The following is a 19,026-nucleotide window of genomic DNA, read 5'->3' as shown; positions in this document are numbered from 1 at the left end:
AGTCTCTTTGTATTTGTATGAAATCAAAAATACCCCAAAGAGATCATGGTGTAATGAATTGGGATCTTAATAATCCTTGGTAAATGGCACGTGTGATCACAACTCTGTTCAACTAACCAGCAAGTGTACTGGGTCGTCCAAGTAATAAACCTTACGTGAGTAAGGGTCGAATCCACAGATATTGTTGGTATGAAGCAAGCTATGGTTACCTTGTAAATCTCAGTCAGGCGGATTTAAACATGATATTTTATTAGATTAAAATAAACAATAAAAGAATAGGGGTAGAGATACTTATGTAGATTCATTGGCAGGAATTTCAGATAAGCGAATGGAGATGCTTTTCGTTCCTCTGAACCTCTGCTTTCCTGCTATCTTCATCCAATCAGTCTTACTCCTTTCCATGGCTGGCTGTATGCAAGGGCATCACCGTTGTCAGTGGCTACATCCCCTCCTCTCAGTGAATCATATGCTCACGCACCCTGTCACGGCACGGCTATTCATCTGTCAGTTCTCGATCATGATGGAATAGGATTTACTATCCTTTTGCGTCTGTCACTAACGCCCAACAATCGCGAGTTTGAAGCTCGTCACAGTCATTCAATCATTGAATCCTACTCAGAATACCACAGACAAGGTTTAGACCTTCCGGATTCTCTTGAATGCCGCCATCATTCTAGCTTACGCCACGAAGATTCTGGTTAGGAGATCTAAGAGATACTCATTCTAGCTTAATTCATGTAGAACGGAAGTGTTTGTCAGGCACGTGTTCATAAGGGAGAAGGATGATGAGCGTCACACATAATCATCACCTTCATCACGTTCTTGGGTGCGAATGGATATCTTAGAAGCGAAATAAGAAGAATTGAATAGAAAACAGTAGTACTTTGCATTAATCTTTGAGGAACAGCAGAGCTCCACACCTTAATCTATGGAGTGTAGAAACTCTACCGTTGAAAATACATAAGTGATAGGTCCAAGCATGGCCGTGTGGCCAGCCCCTTTGATCTAAGAACCAGGCGTCGAAAGATGCCTAATACAATAGTAAGAGGTCCTATTTATAATAAACTAGCTACTTGGGTTTACATGAGTAGTAATTGATGCATAAATCCACTTCCGAGGCCCACTTGGTGTGTGCTTGGGCTTGGGCTTGAGTGTTACACGTGCAGAGGCCATTTGTGGAGTTGAACGCCAGTTTCTGTGCCAGTTTGGGCGTTCAACTCTGGTTTTGGATCCTTTTCTGGCGCTGGACGCCAGATTTGGGCAGAAGGCTGGCGTTGAACGCCAGTTTACGTCGTCAATTCTTGGCCAAAGTATGGACTATTATATATTGCTGGAAAGCCCTGGATGTCTACTTTCCAACGCAATTGGAAGCGCGTCATTTCGAGTTCTGTAGCTCCAGAAAATCCACTTTGAGTGCAGGGAGGTCAGAATCCAACAGCATCAGCAGTCCTTTTTCAACCTCTGAATCTGATTTCTGCTCAAGTCCCTCAATTTCAGCCAGAAAATACCTGAAATCACAGAAAAACACACAAACTCATAGTAAAGTCCAGAAATGTGAATTTAACACAAAATCTATTAAAAACATCCCTAAAAGTAACTAGATCCTACTAAAAACATACTAAAAACAATGTCAAAAAGCGTATAAATTATCCGCTCATCATGATGCCAAATAATGAGGGTCTCAATTACATGGTAGCTACAACATGTAAGTGAGAAAACAGTAGAAGCAAATGACATATCAATTAAATTCATGTCAATGCAAAAAGAGTGTAACTATCATAAAAGATTAGCATTGACTTAAATAATCTTACCCAATCAGAACAGAACAAGTCATGAAGTACCAGGATAATGCAAGAAAAGATGCAACAGTTGAATAAGAAAATTTAACACCAATGGAAAAATAATAAATTTAGAAAAGAAAATAAAAATATGCACAAAATTAAAATACAATGAATGAAAGTATGCAAATAAATTAAGTAAAATAGAATGAAAATGAAGAAGAATGAGAAGTTAAAGAGATGAAGAAGAAGAAGAATGTGAGAAAAGAGGAGAAAAGAAGGAGAAAGGAGAGAAGAAAGGAGAAAGGAATGAGAAACGGGACGCGACGAGCACGCGCAGGGCACGTGTGCGCGTGAAAACTGAAGAAGCCATGTGACGCGTAAGTGTCACCCACGCGTACGCGTGGGTGGTCTGAAAGCGAAATGACGCGCACGCGTCAAAGACGCATACGCGTGGGGTGATTTTGTGCCTCTAGCACAGTTCCAGCGCGAGGGTAGCACAACTCTCGGGTAAAACACCCATTTACGCCGATTGCTATGTCCACGCGTGCGCGTGCTTGACGTGTACGCATGGATTTCCCAAGTTGCAAGTGACGCGCACACGTCCTCGACGCGTACGCGTGGGTCGAAGTGTGCGCAGAGCACACCAGCCGCATGATTCCATCACAACTTTCTGTTCGTTGAATGGGATAGCAAAATTGGGAATTGACGCCCACGCGTGGCCTATGCGCACGCGTGCGTTGCCCCTTTATTTTTTTAATGCAAAATGTAGAATGCAGAATGCAGAATGCAGATGCTGATGCAGATATTATGAATGAACATTAAGAAAAATAGAATAAAATAAAACTAAGAATAAAACAAAATTAAATAAAACAAAGACTGAAAAAGAATGATCATACCATGGTGGGTTGTCTCCCACCTAGCAGTTTTAGTTAAAGTCCTTAAGTTGGACAATTGGTGAGCTTCCTATCATGGTGGCTTATGCTTGAACTCATCCTGGAATCCCCACCAATGTTTGTGATTCCAATAACCTCCGGGGTCCCAAACTAGGTACATAAAGCCTTAAAGAAAGGTAAAGCAAGTGACAAGGCTCCAGGAGTGTTGATTGTTAGAATGAATTCCGGGGTCCCAAACCTTGCTTTTGCACCCGTCTTCGCATGGATCCTCATTGTTCCAACCAGGTGGCACGCAATCTGAATTCTCGCTGAGATACCCAAACATCTTCTGAGACCCATTCAATCGAGCTCTGCACCAATCCTTGTACTTCAATTTGGAGTATGCAACCATGTTGAACCTTGGATGATAACTCCTACCACTAACCATTTCCTTCTTACTCTTAAAGCCACAAAGAGCTCTAAGTTGACCATCCGTCTCAAGTAAACCATATTCAAGTGGGAATGTAAAGGTTAAAGATAAGGATTTTACCCACTTGAATGTTGCATTGGATGGTAATGGCTTTGAGAGAGGTGTTTCCAATGGTCTTGCAGGCTCTAATCTCTTGTGCTCTTCTGTGAATTCTTCCACCTCCTTGCAAACCTCTTCAACTTCAACCGTGCCCTGATCAAAATCATCTAATTCTTCTTCCCCATCACTCAAGTCATAAGTTGGAGGTTGAGAAAAGTCTACCTCCACATCATCTTCAAATTCACTTGGAGAGAGTTCTTCAAACTCAAGGGGTTCAATTGATGATGCAAGTTCATCACTAGGAAGGCTTGATTCATGATCAGCATCACCAAGGGAACCTGCTACTGGATCTATTCCGTCCAATTCTTCATAAGGAACATGCATTGGAGGTTGTGCATTATCCTCCTCAATATCAATTTCAAACTGTTTGGTAAAATTCTCTACAACTCTCGATTCCCATGGAGGTTCAGCGTCTCCTAGGTTTTCAACCACTTCTTCCTCTTCAATAATTACGGCTTCCTCCAATTGCTCTAATACAAAATCAAACTCCTCCTTGATGTCTTCCCTCACCAATTCTTCCGCTACTCCTTCGTCCTCAAGCCGGTCCTTTCTCTCTTGTTCCACGTCAATAGCATAATTGGGATCATGTTGCTCTTGAATTGATGCATCCACATGGGATATAAGAGCTTGGATAGTAGAGGTTAGACCAGTGAAATCAGAGGTAAGTGTGGTTTGAAGCTCTAATTGCCTTTGGCGAATAACATTGAGGATGTTGTCATCCAGTGGAGGTTGGGGTGGATAGGAGTGTTCATTATTTTGGAGAAAGGGTTCATAATAGGAAGGTGGTTCTTGGGAGTAATTGTGTTGGAATGGGGGTGGGTCTATGTATGGTTCATACGGTTCATATGGTGGTTGGTTGGGTGGATAAGAGTTAGGGTCATATGAAGGTGAATGATGGAAAGGGGCTTGTGAGTACAGAGGTTCAAAGCTATGTCGAGGAGGGGGTTCATAGGTATACTGTGGTGGGTGTCGATTGTCACGAGGAGGTCCACCATAACTATTGTCTTGGTAAGCGTCATAGAATGGTCGTTGATAATACCTTGGAGGTGGTTGTTGCCAAGAGGGTTGATCAAATCCTTGTGGCTCCTCCCATCTTTGATTGTCCCATCATTGATCCAAGCTCTCATTGTAATTTCCTCTTCCTGCAACATGATTGTAACCAAACTCATAGCCAAAGAGGTGAGAATTCATAGTAGAAAATAAAAATAAAAACTAATAAAAAGAAGCAGCTAAGTCCTAAAACTAACAAAGACAAACAAACAAGCAAAAAGCAAATATTTACAATAACCAATAATAAGGCACACATTTGCAAATTCCCCGGCGCCATTTTTTGACGAACGGACTTTTGCTAGTAAAGAATTCACAATAAATTCTCTTTGCTAGTATAGTTTCTAAACCAACAAAGAATCTTTTCATACAAAAATTTGGTTGTCACTAAAGCAAACCCAATAAAAATAAACCGAAGTATTCGAGCCTCGGGTCATCTCTCAAGGAATTGCAGGGAGGTGTAGTTATTATTGGTTAGGAGATTGTATCTTTTGGGGGATTTGAATAAGGAACAAGAAAAGTAAATTGCAAGAATTAAATTAATAACTAAGAATAACTCTTGGCAAGGTATGAGAATTAGACGTCCTATCCTAGTTATCCTTATTAATTGTGATGAGAATTTTTCATTGCTCCCACTTAGTTAACCCTTACTAAATAAAGGAAAGTCAAGTGGACTAATCAATTTGATTCCTCAAGTCCTAGTCAACTCCTAAGGAAAGACTAGCTTTAGAGGGATCCAAACCAACCAGCAACCCTGAATTATCAATCAACAAAGGAGTTTGATAACTCAAGAGTCTCTAATTACTTAATCAAAGCCAAGAATCATAAAAAGCTAATTTAAAACCCTCCCAAGCATTTTATCAAACATTTGGAAGGCATAACATAAAAACATAGAAAAGTAATAGGGAATGTAAAATCCAAACAACCAATTGGAAGCATCAATAACATAAAAAAAATCATAAATCTAAAATACCTCAAATTGCATTAAATATAAAAAAATCAAATCTAACATGGAGAATTCATAAACCAAATTGGAAAAGAAGAGAATCAACAAGAAAAATAGTTAAGCTAAAGTTCTAGAACTAATAAAAGTAGAAGAGAAACTAAATTAAAAGAACATTGAACCTGAAATTTGGAAGAAATAAACCTAAAACTAAGAGAAATCCTAAAACATAGAGAGAGGAGAGAACCTCTCTCTCCAGAAAACTATATCTAAAACCTAAATTGTGTGAATTGATGAATGAATGAATGTTTGATGATTGATGATTGATTGATTCTCCCACTCTGCAGCTTTTAATCTGTGTTTTCTGGGCCAAAAACTGGGTCAAAAATAGCTCAAAAATCACCCCCAGCATTTTCTGATGCGTCCAGCACGTGGCTCTGTCACACATACGCGTCGTCCAGGCGTACGCGTGGATTGAACTTTTGCCAGGTCACGCGTACGCATGCCTCACGCATGCGCTTCGCCTAACAGCCTGGAAACTATGGCAAATTATATATCATTTCGAAACCCCCGGATGTTAGCTTTCCAACGCAACTGGAACCGCCTCATTCGGACCTCTGTAGCTCAAGTTATGGTCGATTTAGTACAAAGAGGTCAGGCTGGATAGCTCAGCAATCCCTTCAATTTCTTGTATTCCTTCCACTTTTGCATGCTTCCTTTCTATCCTCCAAGCCATTCCTGCCCTGTAAACCCTGAAAACACTTAACACACATATCACGGTATCGAATGGTAATAAGAGAGGATTAACAATTAGCAATTTTAAGGCCAACAAAGCACGTTTTCAATCATTGCACAAAATTAGGAAGGAGAATGTAAAACATGCGAATTATATGAATAAGTGTGAGTTTAGTAGATAAAATCCACTCAATTAAGTACAAAATGTACCACGAAATAGTGGTGCATTAAAGAGGCCACCAAGCTTGCCTTTCTCGTCGCCGTCGATGGAGACGACGCCGCCGAGGAGCAGAAAGCCCCTATTTCCTGCCAGTCACGACGAATCTGCCATAGTTGTTGCTGTCTCGCTGCCACCGAAGGTCCATCGCCGCTGTGCTCGTCATCTTGTCCGCTTGCAGAACTGCCAGAGGCCGCTGTTACCACTGCCTAGGTCACGGTGGTCTAAACGACTGTGGATAGAGCTCACCAGAGTTGCTCGTGGGTTGCCGCCACTTCTTTTTGGTTTTGTTCTAGCTGTTCCGCCGTGCCTGGTCATCAGAGCAGCGCTGACGTCACCGCAGTCAGCTGTTGGAGCTGCGGCTGCTCTATTCTTCGTTCCTTTTTAGTACAGTAAGTGTCTCTGCTTCGAAAACCCTTACCGTTGTTATTCTGTTATAAGTTATTAAGGATTTCTCAACGTTGATGTCATAGGATTGAGTTTCAGTTCTTGCATGGTGCATTTGATGACTGTTGTTGCTACGTGGATGGTCGGATTTGACGTCGCCGCTACAAAATCAGAGTTTTATGGGTTTTATCGTGTTGTTAAGTCGCGATCAGAGTTTTATACGAAAACCCTTAAACTCATTTTATTTTCAAGAATTGTTATAAATCGATATTAATGCAAAAATATACTTTTGGTGATTATGTGAGTCTTATGGATTGAACTGAGTTATTTTGGATGAATGAAATTGTTTGTTTGATTGATTTATTGATTGATTGAGAAAGCTGAATATTCTGTTAGTTGACTGATGTTGTTGAATTGGTTTTTCTTGATTTACTAGAAGAGATTTAATATTAAATTTTGGTTTAATTTCAGAAATGAGTTTATTTTTTAAAAGATTTAATATTGTAATTGGTTGAATTTTGAAAGAGATTTAATATTGAAATTTGGTTTGATTTTGGAAATGATTTGGTATTTGGAAATTATTTGATACTGGAAATGGTTGAGAGATGTTTGGATGGAACCCTTGAAGGATGGTAAAGTCCAAATTTTAGGGGAGATGATGTCGAAATTTTTATAAGCTTTCACGAAAGTGAATAATAATAATAATTAAGTTATTTTGTTTTTATTTTGATTAAAGAATTATGTTTTGGGTTTGATTTATTATGAAAAGAATTATATTTTGAGTTCATTTTATTACAAAAATAATTATGTTTTGAGTTTGATTAAAGAACCACATTTTGAAGAGTTTTAGTGTTAAAGTATTTGAATTTTAGTTGGTAAAGAGAGATGATTTTTAAGTCTTTTGGAAAGTTAGTAAATTTGAGAACGAGTTTCATTTGATTACTTTTAATTAAAGGGTTAATTGAATAATTATTTTATTTGATTTGGATTAATTAAGGAAAGGACTATGTTTTTAGGATGTTTTAGCGAATTTAAAGTATTTGTTTAAGAATTAAAATGATTATGTTCAATTACTTTCATGAAAGCTTCGTAAGTTTGATTAAAGAAATGGTTTTGAAGTTAATTTTTAGGAGTTTTTAGTGTTTTTAGGAGCTATTGAATTTGATTGATGAAATAAAATAATTTATGAGTTTTCTTTTGAAAATAGTTAAAACTTGGGACTGAAATTTGGAATCAATTTTGGGAATTTGATTGACTCAAAAATGAGTTTATTTGATTGATTCAAATTAAGAAGTTATGATTTAAGGATTTTACCGATTTTAAAGAATGAGATTAGTTGTCGTCCCCCCTAAAGTCTCGTAACACTGCCATGGAGTTTAGTTAATAAAAAGTGGTTTTGGTTTTTAAAAAAATGATTTGAGAAAAAGTGATTCTTGGCGTGCGATGAACTGACCGTATATTGCTATTGAAGTAACTGGGCAAGTTGAGATTGAGGATTCTCTCTCTTGTTGCGATAGACAAGTTGAGATTGATGATCCCCTTTGCGGTGGACAAGGTTGAGGTTGGGGATTCTCTTGCTTGTCGCACCGAAAAGTTGGATAGAAGGTCAAGGATTCCCTTTGGTTTAATTTTGTATTGTTGATTTTAGTTTTAGTTATGTTTGACTATGTTGGATTGAATTGAGTTTTGGATTGATATGGTGAGGACGATGATTTTGTCCCGCTCACATATAGGCAATTTGAGATTAAGGATTCTCTCTCTTGATATGACAGACAAGCTGAGGTTGATGATTTCCTCTCTTGTTGCGGTGGGCAAGCGGGGTTGAGGATTCCCTCACTTGTTACATCAAAAAATTGAATAGAAAAGGTTGAGGATTCCCTTTGATTCAATTTCTGGCTGTGGTATGAACGAGTCAGGTTAAGAATTTCTTACCGGTACATCACAGTCTCTCTCTGACTGGGAGGTTGAGGATTCCCTCTTGGAAGGTTGATGATTCCTTTCGTGTTGAGAGACCATGTCTGGATTAGCTACCGGATGTGTCGGGTTCTGACAGTTTAATCGACACGTGAGTTTATGGCCAGTAGGACAGGCATGCATCATATGCATCTATGTGACATTGTTTGGGTGTGCATATTGTATTTGGTTTGCCTATGTGAATATTTCATTGTGACTGCTAATTGCTATACTTGCTGTAATTGCTCTTGATTGTATTTAAACTTTATTACTTGTGATTGTGACTATTTGGTTCGAACTATGGTGGTTGGAGTAGTGGTTTGATTAAACTTTGGGATAGAGGCCGTGACTATTTATATTTTAGGCCGAATGCCGAGGTTGTGTTTATGTTGGGTCGGAGGCCGTGATTGGTCATGTTTGGACCGGAGACCGTGATTGGTGAGTTTGGATTGATTGATCCTTTGGTATATATTGAATGTTATGTGATTCATCGAGAATGTAACTTTTTATAAAATTTAAGATATGCAGTTAGATTTTTGGATTATTTATATGTTGATGTTTGGATAGATTCATAAGACGAATGATAATAATCACTGCAATTGAAATCAGTTTTCTTTATACGTATCCTCTTATGACAATTCTTAAAAACCCCTTATTGAGAACCAGCGAGAATGATGTTCTTACCCCTTACAGGTTTCGCTTTTCAGGATGGATGAAGGGTTTAAGGAGTTTCTTTCGAGCATCTAATTGTTTTCTGTATTATTGTATATACAGTTCTAGTTTTTCCTCGCCTTTATTATTATTTTGTAAGAGGGATAATAGTTATAGTGATATGTATATATGTATATTTGTATGTTACCTGTATAAGAAGTTTTGTATATATATATATATATATATATGAGAATTGTGAATTGAATTAGGTTATATATGCACGCTTGATTGAAATGAAAAAGTATTTCCAATTTTTCAAAGAAAATAGCAATATAGTTTTGAGCCAAAGGCTCCTACTCTATTAATAAATATATAGAAGTCATGGTAATATTCTAGCTATTAGAATGGCGCAGGTAGAAGCATGACAATATGATAGTAAGGGTGTTACAATATCAATAAAAATAACTATCATTTGCATTAACAATTTGAATGATTATAAAAAATAAATGTGATTTAATGACATCATCAATATTAAGCTCTTATTTTATTTTCTTACATCTCTTGTTTAACAAAATAGAAATGTTTGATAACTAAAAAGGATTAGTAAAAATAATCAAAACTTGTCTTATTTAATATTAATTAATTATTGTAATAATTAAAGTAAATTTTGAAATTTTTTTATTTTCTTAGCATTACCATAATAAAAAATATTATTTATATATTAAAATTAATCTCTAAAATTAGTCATCATAAATATATGTGTAATTTGATTTATTTTTGATATATATTTTATATTTTAATGTATATTTTATGCTGATAATTAAATTTAATAATTGATTTTAGTTAACACATTATATTTTTTTTATGAAACTAATTACACACCCTTAAATTACTAACAGACCATTTATATTATCTTATTAAACTATCCTTGTTTTTGTTCGTCTTTGAAAAAGTCTAGTCCTCACTTATTGACTTTAATAATAAGGGGCAAGTGCAGTAGTAAGCGGCAATTATTTCAAAGAGAATAATAGGAAGTCAGTGTTACTTTAATTATAAAGAAAAAGTATAGGTATCAACATGCTATCTGCTAATTTATGAGTTAAACTCTAAAATGGTCTTTGAGATTGGCGTCGTGCACTAAAATCGTTCCTAAGATTTTAATTGCACCAATTACATCCCTGAGATTGAAAAAGTGCACCATATTAGTCTGTGACCTATTGTCCATTAACGACGTGATGACATGGCATGATGACGTGGATTGTAAGTGACACGTGTCACTTTATGATTTGGCCACGTGTAATGGTATGATGATGTGGTGACCAGTGACACGTGGCATGCTGACGTGGATGGTTGTGCCACGTGTCACAATGTTATTTGGCCACGTGTTCGTTTGTGCCACGTGTCACAATAGTGTTCGTCCACGTGTCATCGTTGTATATGCACCAAATTAATCTCTCACTTTGCATTAAGTGACTCATTTTAGTCCCTGAAATTGAATGTCGTGCACCAAAGTAGTCCATTCACCAGTTTTTTCTCAATTTTTTCTATAAATTCAAAATTTTCAATATTTTTTAATATATTAATTTCAATTCTATTTTTTCACATGTTCTTCAAATAAAAGTGTTTTTATAAAATATTTTTTCTCTTGCGAATACCCTAACCGTCGACTTAGAGTTGACATGAAGGCTTTTCAGGCACCTTCACTACCATCTCTGACCTCTTTCAGTACTTTTATAAAATATTTTTTTCTTGCGGATATCCCTAATAACCGTCGTCTTGGAGTTGACGTGAAGGCATTTCAAGCTTCTCTCATTACCATCTCCAACCTCTTTCGTCTAGACTGCAGAGGTCAAAGATGGTAGTGAGGGTACTTGAAGTGCCTTTAATCTAGCTCATTTACACATAGCGAAAACGTGTATTTCATAAGACAAAAAATATTTATTTTAATTATTAATTTATTGTTAAAAACACATATTTTTTTATGAAAAAAAAATGTGTCTAATCAATCATATAATTATTTTTTTATAATAACATACTTATATATTACAAAATTTACCAATGTTAAATTATTAAAAAAATTATATAATTAAAACTAAAATCTTAAAAATTTTTATGAAAGCACTTGTATTTAAACAATATATGAAAAAATAGAATTGAAATTAGTGTATCCAAGATATTATAATTTTAAATTAAAAAAAAGAGAAAAAACTGGTAAAAGGACTAGTTTGGTGCACGACATTCAATTTCAGGGACTAAAATGAGTCACTTAATGCAAAGTGAGGGACTAATTTGGTGCATATACAACGATGACATAATAGATGACACGTGGACGAATACTGTTGCGACACGTGGCACAAACAGACACGTGACCAAATAACATTGTGACACGTGGCACAACCATCCACGTCAGCATGCCACGTATCACTGGTCACCACATTATCATACCATTACACGTGGCCAAATCATGAAGTGACACGTGTCACTTACAGTCCACGTCATCATGCCATATCATCACGTTAATGGAAAATAGGTCAGGGACTAATATGGTGCATTTTTTTCAATCTCAGGGGCGTAATTGGTGCAATTGGAATCTCAGGGACGATTTTGATACACGACGCGTCGACGCCAATCTCAGAGACCATTTTTGGTTTAACTCGCTAATTTATTGTCAATAATAATTAATTATTATATTTTAAACACATATATATATAAAGACATATGTAAGAGATATATTTATAAAAATATTTTCATTAGACACAGTTAAAAAAAAAAGACATTTTTATTAGATACATCTACAAAAATACTTTCATTAAACACAATCATAAACAAGAGTTAGCAGAAGTTAGAAGAATTCTTGTTAATAACGTAACGAAATTGAATTATAAAATAGTGTGGGTGTATTTTATCCATCAAAGAATTGTTATAAAATAGTGTGGGTGTATTTTATCCATCAAAGAATTGAAGTCTTCACATGAAAATGAAAGTGGCAGCCACTTCTCTAACTGGATTTTGGCACTAGAAGCGAACCAAGTATTGACAATATAGCATTATAATCTATGATATTTAGTGTTCTTCTATGTCTCCTTAATTCTTCTGTTAGGCCTTGGAAGCTGAAACTATAAACCATTACTGTCCTTTTCAATAAAAGAATATCAATTACAACAATATTGCTAGTAATAATTCTATCAATAGTGGATAATTTTTTAAAAAAATCATGGTTAAGAACAAGAAGTCTAGAATGATTTCTTCTGCATTTTTGTTCTTTCCGCACAAATCTCGTGCGTTATATACTAGTTTCATGAATCAACAGAGCTATCTCAAATGTAATTTTCATTACATAAAAGAGAATATTTTTTGTTGAAATATTTTTGAGGAGCAAAAATTGTAAGCCATAAATTCTTGTTGAACAAAGAACCTTTAGGATGTGTGTAGTTGGAGGAATTATAAACAATTCTTAGAAATTTTAAGATGGAAATATCATATTCTCATATTTAGTTCAAAGTTTAAAAAACTATTTCTAAGCAAGTTTGATTCCAAAAAATTAAAATTCCATTATTTCAATTCTCACATTTCTTTTGGATATCTTTAATTCCCATGAAAATGGAATCTTTATAACAATATAATAGTTGAACCACACACACCCTTAAGGTCTCTACAATTAAAATGGCACTCCACATGCTTCATTCATGCCTCTGGTGCGTATGCAATGAAGCAAACTGAAAGATGAAGTGTCCTCTTCAAATTCCACATTATAGACTAGATAACAATCAAAACTCCGGTATCACAATACGCAATTCATTCGATTTCCTGCAAAAACTAATCTGCCGAACCTATGATTAAAGTATGCATATTTTTATTATTATAATCAATTAGCGGTGTCGCACTTTTTCAAAATCAGACAAAATCAAGGGTATTTTGGTAAGATAATGTAAATGATCTGTTATTACTTATTACTTATTACTTATTACTTATTACTTATTACTTATTACTTATTAGTAAAGGTGTGTAATTAGTTCCAAGTTCCAACCTTTTTTTTCTTACTACTTTTTTTTTTATTATTTATAGAATCTCGATCCAACAATCACTGCCGTTGCGGCTTTCAAGTTTTGAGTGTGGTTGGGGATGGTCGATGGTGGTATCTAACTGGTGTGTGATGATATGCACAGAATTCATAGAAAGATAAGGCTGTAAAACTAAGCTTGGCCATTAAAATGTAACTGCCGTCAAAATCATAAGATGCTCTCAACAAACCACCACACCCCTCAACCCCTCGGCCTCTCATCCCCACACCAACCCTCCTCTCTTCCTCCCAACCACCTCCACCTTCACCTCCATCGCCGCCACCTTCTCACCACCATCTCCCTCACTTTCACAACCCCGCTGCTGCCCGTTCTAGACCCGCCAGCCACTGCGCGTGGCCTCTTCCAGATGCCCCCTCCTCGCCTCACCAACCGGTATGGTGTTCCCCTCAAATTCATCATTTAAGAGCTTTTGAAAGTAATCAAGTTTAATTGTGTTGTTGTGTTTGCATTGGAAGGTATTTTCTGGTGAGGGCAGGGGAGTCTGAGTTCGAGAGCATGGGAGTGATCAACACGAATCCGGTGGCGAAGACCTCCGTGGACAGCGGCTTATCGGAGAGAGGGAAGAAGCAGGCAGTAAGAGCAGCTTTGGACTTGAAAGAAATGGGAGCTTGTGACAAGAGCTGTTGGATATGGCCAGCTATAACTCAGAGAGCGTACCAGACTGCTGAGATCATTGCTTCTCTCAATGCCGTTACTCGCAGGTCATAATATCATTACACACTCACTTTTTTATAGATGTTAGAATTATTTTTTATAAGCAACTTTAAGAATATTATATTACTTAAATCTCGAGAAAACTTAGTACAAGCACAATGATTGTATTATTTCTTCTGTGTTCACAACGTTCACAGTAAAATCAAATTCATGTATGTGTTTTACGTGATTCCTGAAACAATGGTGCAGAAAATCAGCCAATTATATAATATTAAAATTTTTATGACTTAAATGTTATCATTCTTATATTCCAAAAAACCAAAAAAATAATACAAGACAATTAAAAAAATGGAAAATCGATGCAAAAAAAAGACTCTTATGTGGGAGTATACAAAAAATGAGTTAAATAATACATCTATTTATAGCTAATATGATAGCTAAATCTTAGTATACACAAAACATTTTTTTTTCCTGAAAATACGTACCAATTCCCCAAAACTGATCATACATGTCAATTTGTTTGATTTCAGTTTCATAGTCCCAGAGTACAGCTTTCTGGATGCTCGTGGATTAGGTGCCTATGAAGGAAAAAACCTGGAATCCGTTTCAGAAGTAGGAATTTTTTCCCCCTCCCCATAGAGCAAAATAGATTATTTTGTCTTGAATTTGAATGTGATGCACGTTTGAGTAAGCATTTTTTTATATAGTTTAGTAGTGGAATGATGTTAATTCAAGTGTGGGAATGCAACAGATATATGCATCGGATAGTGTATCACCAACCAACAAACCTCCTCCAGTTGATGACGGAACACCAAATGAGAGTGTTGCAGATGTCTTTGTTCGTGTAACACAACTCATGTCAATTCTTGAAACTCAGTACTCTGGGGACACAGTTGTCATAGTCTCGCCGGATTCGGACAACTTGACAATCCTTCAGGCTGGATTGATAGGACTTGATCTTAGAAGGTAAACAGGATTGTCCAAACTCCTATGATCTTGGTTTTAAGATTGTTAATTGGTTTTGTATTTAACATTCTGGTTCTTTTTCTTGCTCTCTTGAATTTCAGGCACAGGGATTTGTCTTTTGCACCTGGCGAAGTCCGATACGTCGACACAAACGACATTCCTACTTACAAGCAGCCTGCATCTGCTGTATATAAATGTTTCAACCCACCAAATTGTAACTAGTTGAGGTTAGGGAGAAAGTCACGTTGTAATTCTGTATAGTGTATACTATGTGCACATTAAGCTAATCCATTAAAAGGCTTGAAGCTATGTCGTCTCTGAATTATATAGTGTTCAAAAACAATATCAGTTGATTTAAATTACAATTAACAGATTAGATAATAATTATTAGATTAAGTACAACCAGAACAGGATAATATGAGAAAGAAATTTGACTAATTCAAGGCTCATTGGTTTTGAGTGAATTCTCATCAATCCTATATTGTTAACAAGCTAGCAACGACTGTAGTTTTTGCCTTGTTCTAGTTTTCTCTATTGGATTATTGAACAAGAATTATGGCCTAATTGAATAGATTAAAGATAATAATAATAAGCATGAGCATGTTTGAATTATGGCCTAATTGAGCACAAGCGTGTTTGAATGAGAGAAGACATTACTTCAATGCAGGCCACATGAATAAAAATAAGAAAACAAAATTGCCGTGTGATAGAAAATAATTTTTTCTTTTAATAATTTTAAAAATGATAAGGCGGCTTCTCAAAATAAAAATCCTTTTGCGTTAGGTCTCTGACGTGGCACGTTAGTTTGTTAACATGTTCGATATGTGTTTAATTGGACAATATAAAATGGACAGGCCTTAAGGCAGTGTTTGGTTAGTGAGTGTGTTATACAAGACAGAGACACACTAACACACATCTTTTGTTTAGTTGTTGAGGCATACAATTTTGAAGGATACCCTAATACACAAATTGACACAAATTACATGTATTCAATGTACTTTTAATAAGTTGAGACACAAAAATTAATATTGAGACACTGATTATTTTAATAATGTTACCCTTATTTTATTTCTATCTTTTTATTTTTGTCCTCTATCACTACAATAAAAATCACTTTTAGTTGTCATTTATTTTGCTTTTAGCAGCAATAAAAATAGCCGCTAATACATTTACCTACAATTAGACATTAGCCGTCTTATGCTTTGTCGCTAAAAGGTTTTAGCGGCAATTATAACATTTGCCGATAAAGACTTTTTTAATGGCTGCAAAAAGTATATAATTTTTAGCGGTCATTTTCTTGGCAATTTATATGGCCACCAAAAGTAATTCTAAAATTACAATGTTATTCATTTTTAGCGGCCATTACTATTGCCGTCAAAACTCATTTTACCGGCAATTTATATGGCCACTAAAAATAATTCTAAAATTGTAATGTTATTCACTATTACTGGCCATTACTATTGCCGCTAAAATCTTAAGACTTTTTTTTGTTATATTATACTCATTTTCTTAGAAGCAACGGACTATTTTTTTTTTTAGAATCTCAATTATTTTTGCCGACAATTATTATTGCTATGCATAATATAAATATACTGAAATTAATTACTACAAAATGAGATATTTTATTAAACTCAAAATATTGATACACAAATTTCTTTTGAAAAGTAATAAATCATGTTACAAATCTAAACAACAAAAATGCTACAAGCCTATAACTATGTTACATAAATGTAGCAATACAAGTGTTAGCAATAATATAAAGTTGCACCTTTAAAAGTAGTCTAGCTTTTGTTTTTATCAATTGATCTAAGAATTTAAAAGTAAACGAGAAAGAAAAATTATGAAATATGAATATACTAAAGAATCCAAAACTATAAACCTTTGGCTACTTTTCAAGGAATTGATAGCTTGTCAATGTTTTTCACCTTGACACCAATGACACAGTTCTCCTATCTTTGAAGTTGGTCTTTACTCTTGCTTTGAAAAATTCGAAACCTATAGCCAGGAGGGTCCCTTAATCTTTCTTTTAACCAGGAAAAGCTCCAAAGCACTACATATAAAGATAAATCTTGCCAAACAAACCAAAATTGCATACGAAGAAACTTTGTTAGGTATATCTGACAGGTTTAAATAGTAATAATAATGAAATAAAATGATTTGTTTTAAAGTTTAGAAATGATTTGAAAACCTGCTTATCGATAAACCTTGAAACAATTTTATCCAGACCAAATGATTGTCATGAGCTTTTATTTTACGATAGAAAATTTTGTCACAGAATTCAACCAAGCCTATACAGATATACTTTTATTCACAATAATAAAGAACAAATGATATATATAGGCCACAGATTTATGATATTACAAGTGGTGGAACCAAGGCTATATATTATTAATTTGGTGTGGGAATCTGGCAAGTACCTGTAAAACCAAGCCAGGAGATATGTCTTCAGGATATATGCAAACAAATGAAAACTGAGAGACTTACCACACTGTCATCAACTTAAGCTTCCCAAACTTTTCTGACTGCAAGACAAATGTAACAAATTTAATGTACTCTGTGCATATAGACAGCACAAATAAAGGTAATGACATATTATACTTTGAATTTAAGACATAAAGTACCTAAAATCTCTTTAATGCAATTGTAAGAACATTAGGTGCCTTAGAAATTGTCAGCTACTTCTTGGCCTTCTTATAAGATTTACATCTTCAAATGAAGAGGTTATATTAATAATATAGAAAACTAACTTTGAGCACAAGCAATTTGAACAATAAAAGCAAAAATGCCAAAAAAAGTTAGTAAGCTAAATAACATACCAAAGCCTTAGTAATCCACAATCCACATAAAATGCCAATGTTAAAAACACTTGTACACCAAACAAGATTCTGCAAGCATGGGAGAAGACTAGGTAGAGCTTCCATATGTGCAGAGACTCTAGGAGTGACTTTCTCTTTTTAAAGTTCAAACGTTTTTTAGGACTTAATCCTTTTTTGCAAGATTACAAATGTCTACACTGATTTAAGGAACTAGTATTTATATATTAAAACAGAATTCAAGTTTCTATTATATAACAACACTGAAACTTTTAAAAAGGCCCCTCTAGGACCAACCAACCTGACACAGTGGTACTTGTTTTCTCCATCCAAAGACTCAGTACTTGTAAATCGTCGAAGAACTTCCTGCAGGGTTGCTATGTCCCCTTCTAGTATGAGGTGCATGTTTACTCTTCACATTATTTAAATTAATAGATCTTAAAATGACAGGAATTTATCTACTGCAAAAGCATGGCAACACTGTATTGGTGCATTATAACACAAGAAAGGGGAAAAACATAATAATATAGTAGATTTCAATATATAAACATAAATTACCTTTGATCTAAGGTAATCCCTGAATGTTAGACCAATTAAAATAGTGTCCTCTTCTAATGAGCCAGATACATCAATCCTAGCATCCATAAGGCAAACAAATTGCATTGTGTCAATAGCATGCCTGTTGAGTATAACACCAGCTTTAAAATGTAGTCCTTGAAGAAAATATGCAGTCAGGGGTGGTGTAAATACTAAGCACTAGAGTATAGAATTGGCATAACAACTGTAAAAATAAATGAACAGGCAAGCTCTTTGAACCAATTAAGGACTAAAACTATATATATAAAAGGAAACATTACCTTCATTATATCAGGATCACTCCATGCACCCTTGTTAGACCTAAGACATCCACCTTCATTAGGACATGTACATAGCCACCCAAAAAGTCTGGCAACTGACTGTACAATATTATTTATAAATTCCATTTTAATTAAAAATTAATAGAACTTAAATGAAGTGAGTGTGACAAAGGCACAGTCATATACCTAGAGTCGATGACTTCAAGTAATTTACACAAAGACTTAGGTTCAAGAATCTGAAAATTTTAGAAATTAACATAAATTCAGTGGCAATGCAGGAGAAGGGCATATGATATACTATTAGCTGGATGTTACATCCTCTACCTGTATTTTTGCAATAGTTTTGGAGTCAAGAAATTTCTATGCAGCAGACTAAAGCATCTTCTTAAATCCATGACTGTTGCCTTTCATCTTCAAAGTACTCAACATTTGATCTTCTCTTTCTGATTTCATCATGACTACATTGCCCTTCATAGATT

At 35.3% G+C, this 19,026-nt stretch overlaps 1 protein-coding gene across 1 annotated transcript; it reads left to right on the top strand.

The window, feature by feature from the left end:
• The first annotated feature begins 12,825 nt into the window (after nucleotides 1-12,825).
• LOC112722360 (uncharacterized) lies at nucleotides 12,826-15,186 on the top strand. The gene is made up of 6 exons (XM_025773357.2): nucleotides 12,826-13,093; nucleotides 13,241-13,629; nucleotides 13,713-13,958; nucleotides 14,442-14,523; nucleotides 14,663-14,877; nucleotides 14,979-15,186. Exons 2-6 carry the CDS (start codon nucleotides 13,412-13,414, stop codon nucleotides 15,097-15,099), a joined length of 882 nt encoding a protein of 293 aa, XP_025629142.1. The 5' UTR covers nucleotides 12,826-13,093; nucleotides 13,241-13,411; the 3' UTR covers nucleotides 15,100-15,186.
• Nucleotides 15,187-19,026: the final 3,840 nt, after the last annotated feature.

Source organism: Arachis hypogaea, chromosome 11 (genome assembly GCF_003086295.3).
Source record: "Arachis hypogaea cultivar Tifrunner chromosome 11, arahy.Tifrunner.gnm2.J5K5, whole genome shotgun sequence".
NCBI classification, from domain to species: domain Eukaryota; kingdom Viridiplantae; phylum Streptophyta; class Magnoliopsida; order Fabales; family Fabaceae; genus Arachis; species Arachis hypogaea.
Note: the sequence above shows the minus strand (reverse complement) of the source record. Positions and strands in the feature narration are given on the sequence as shown.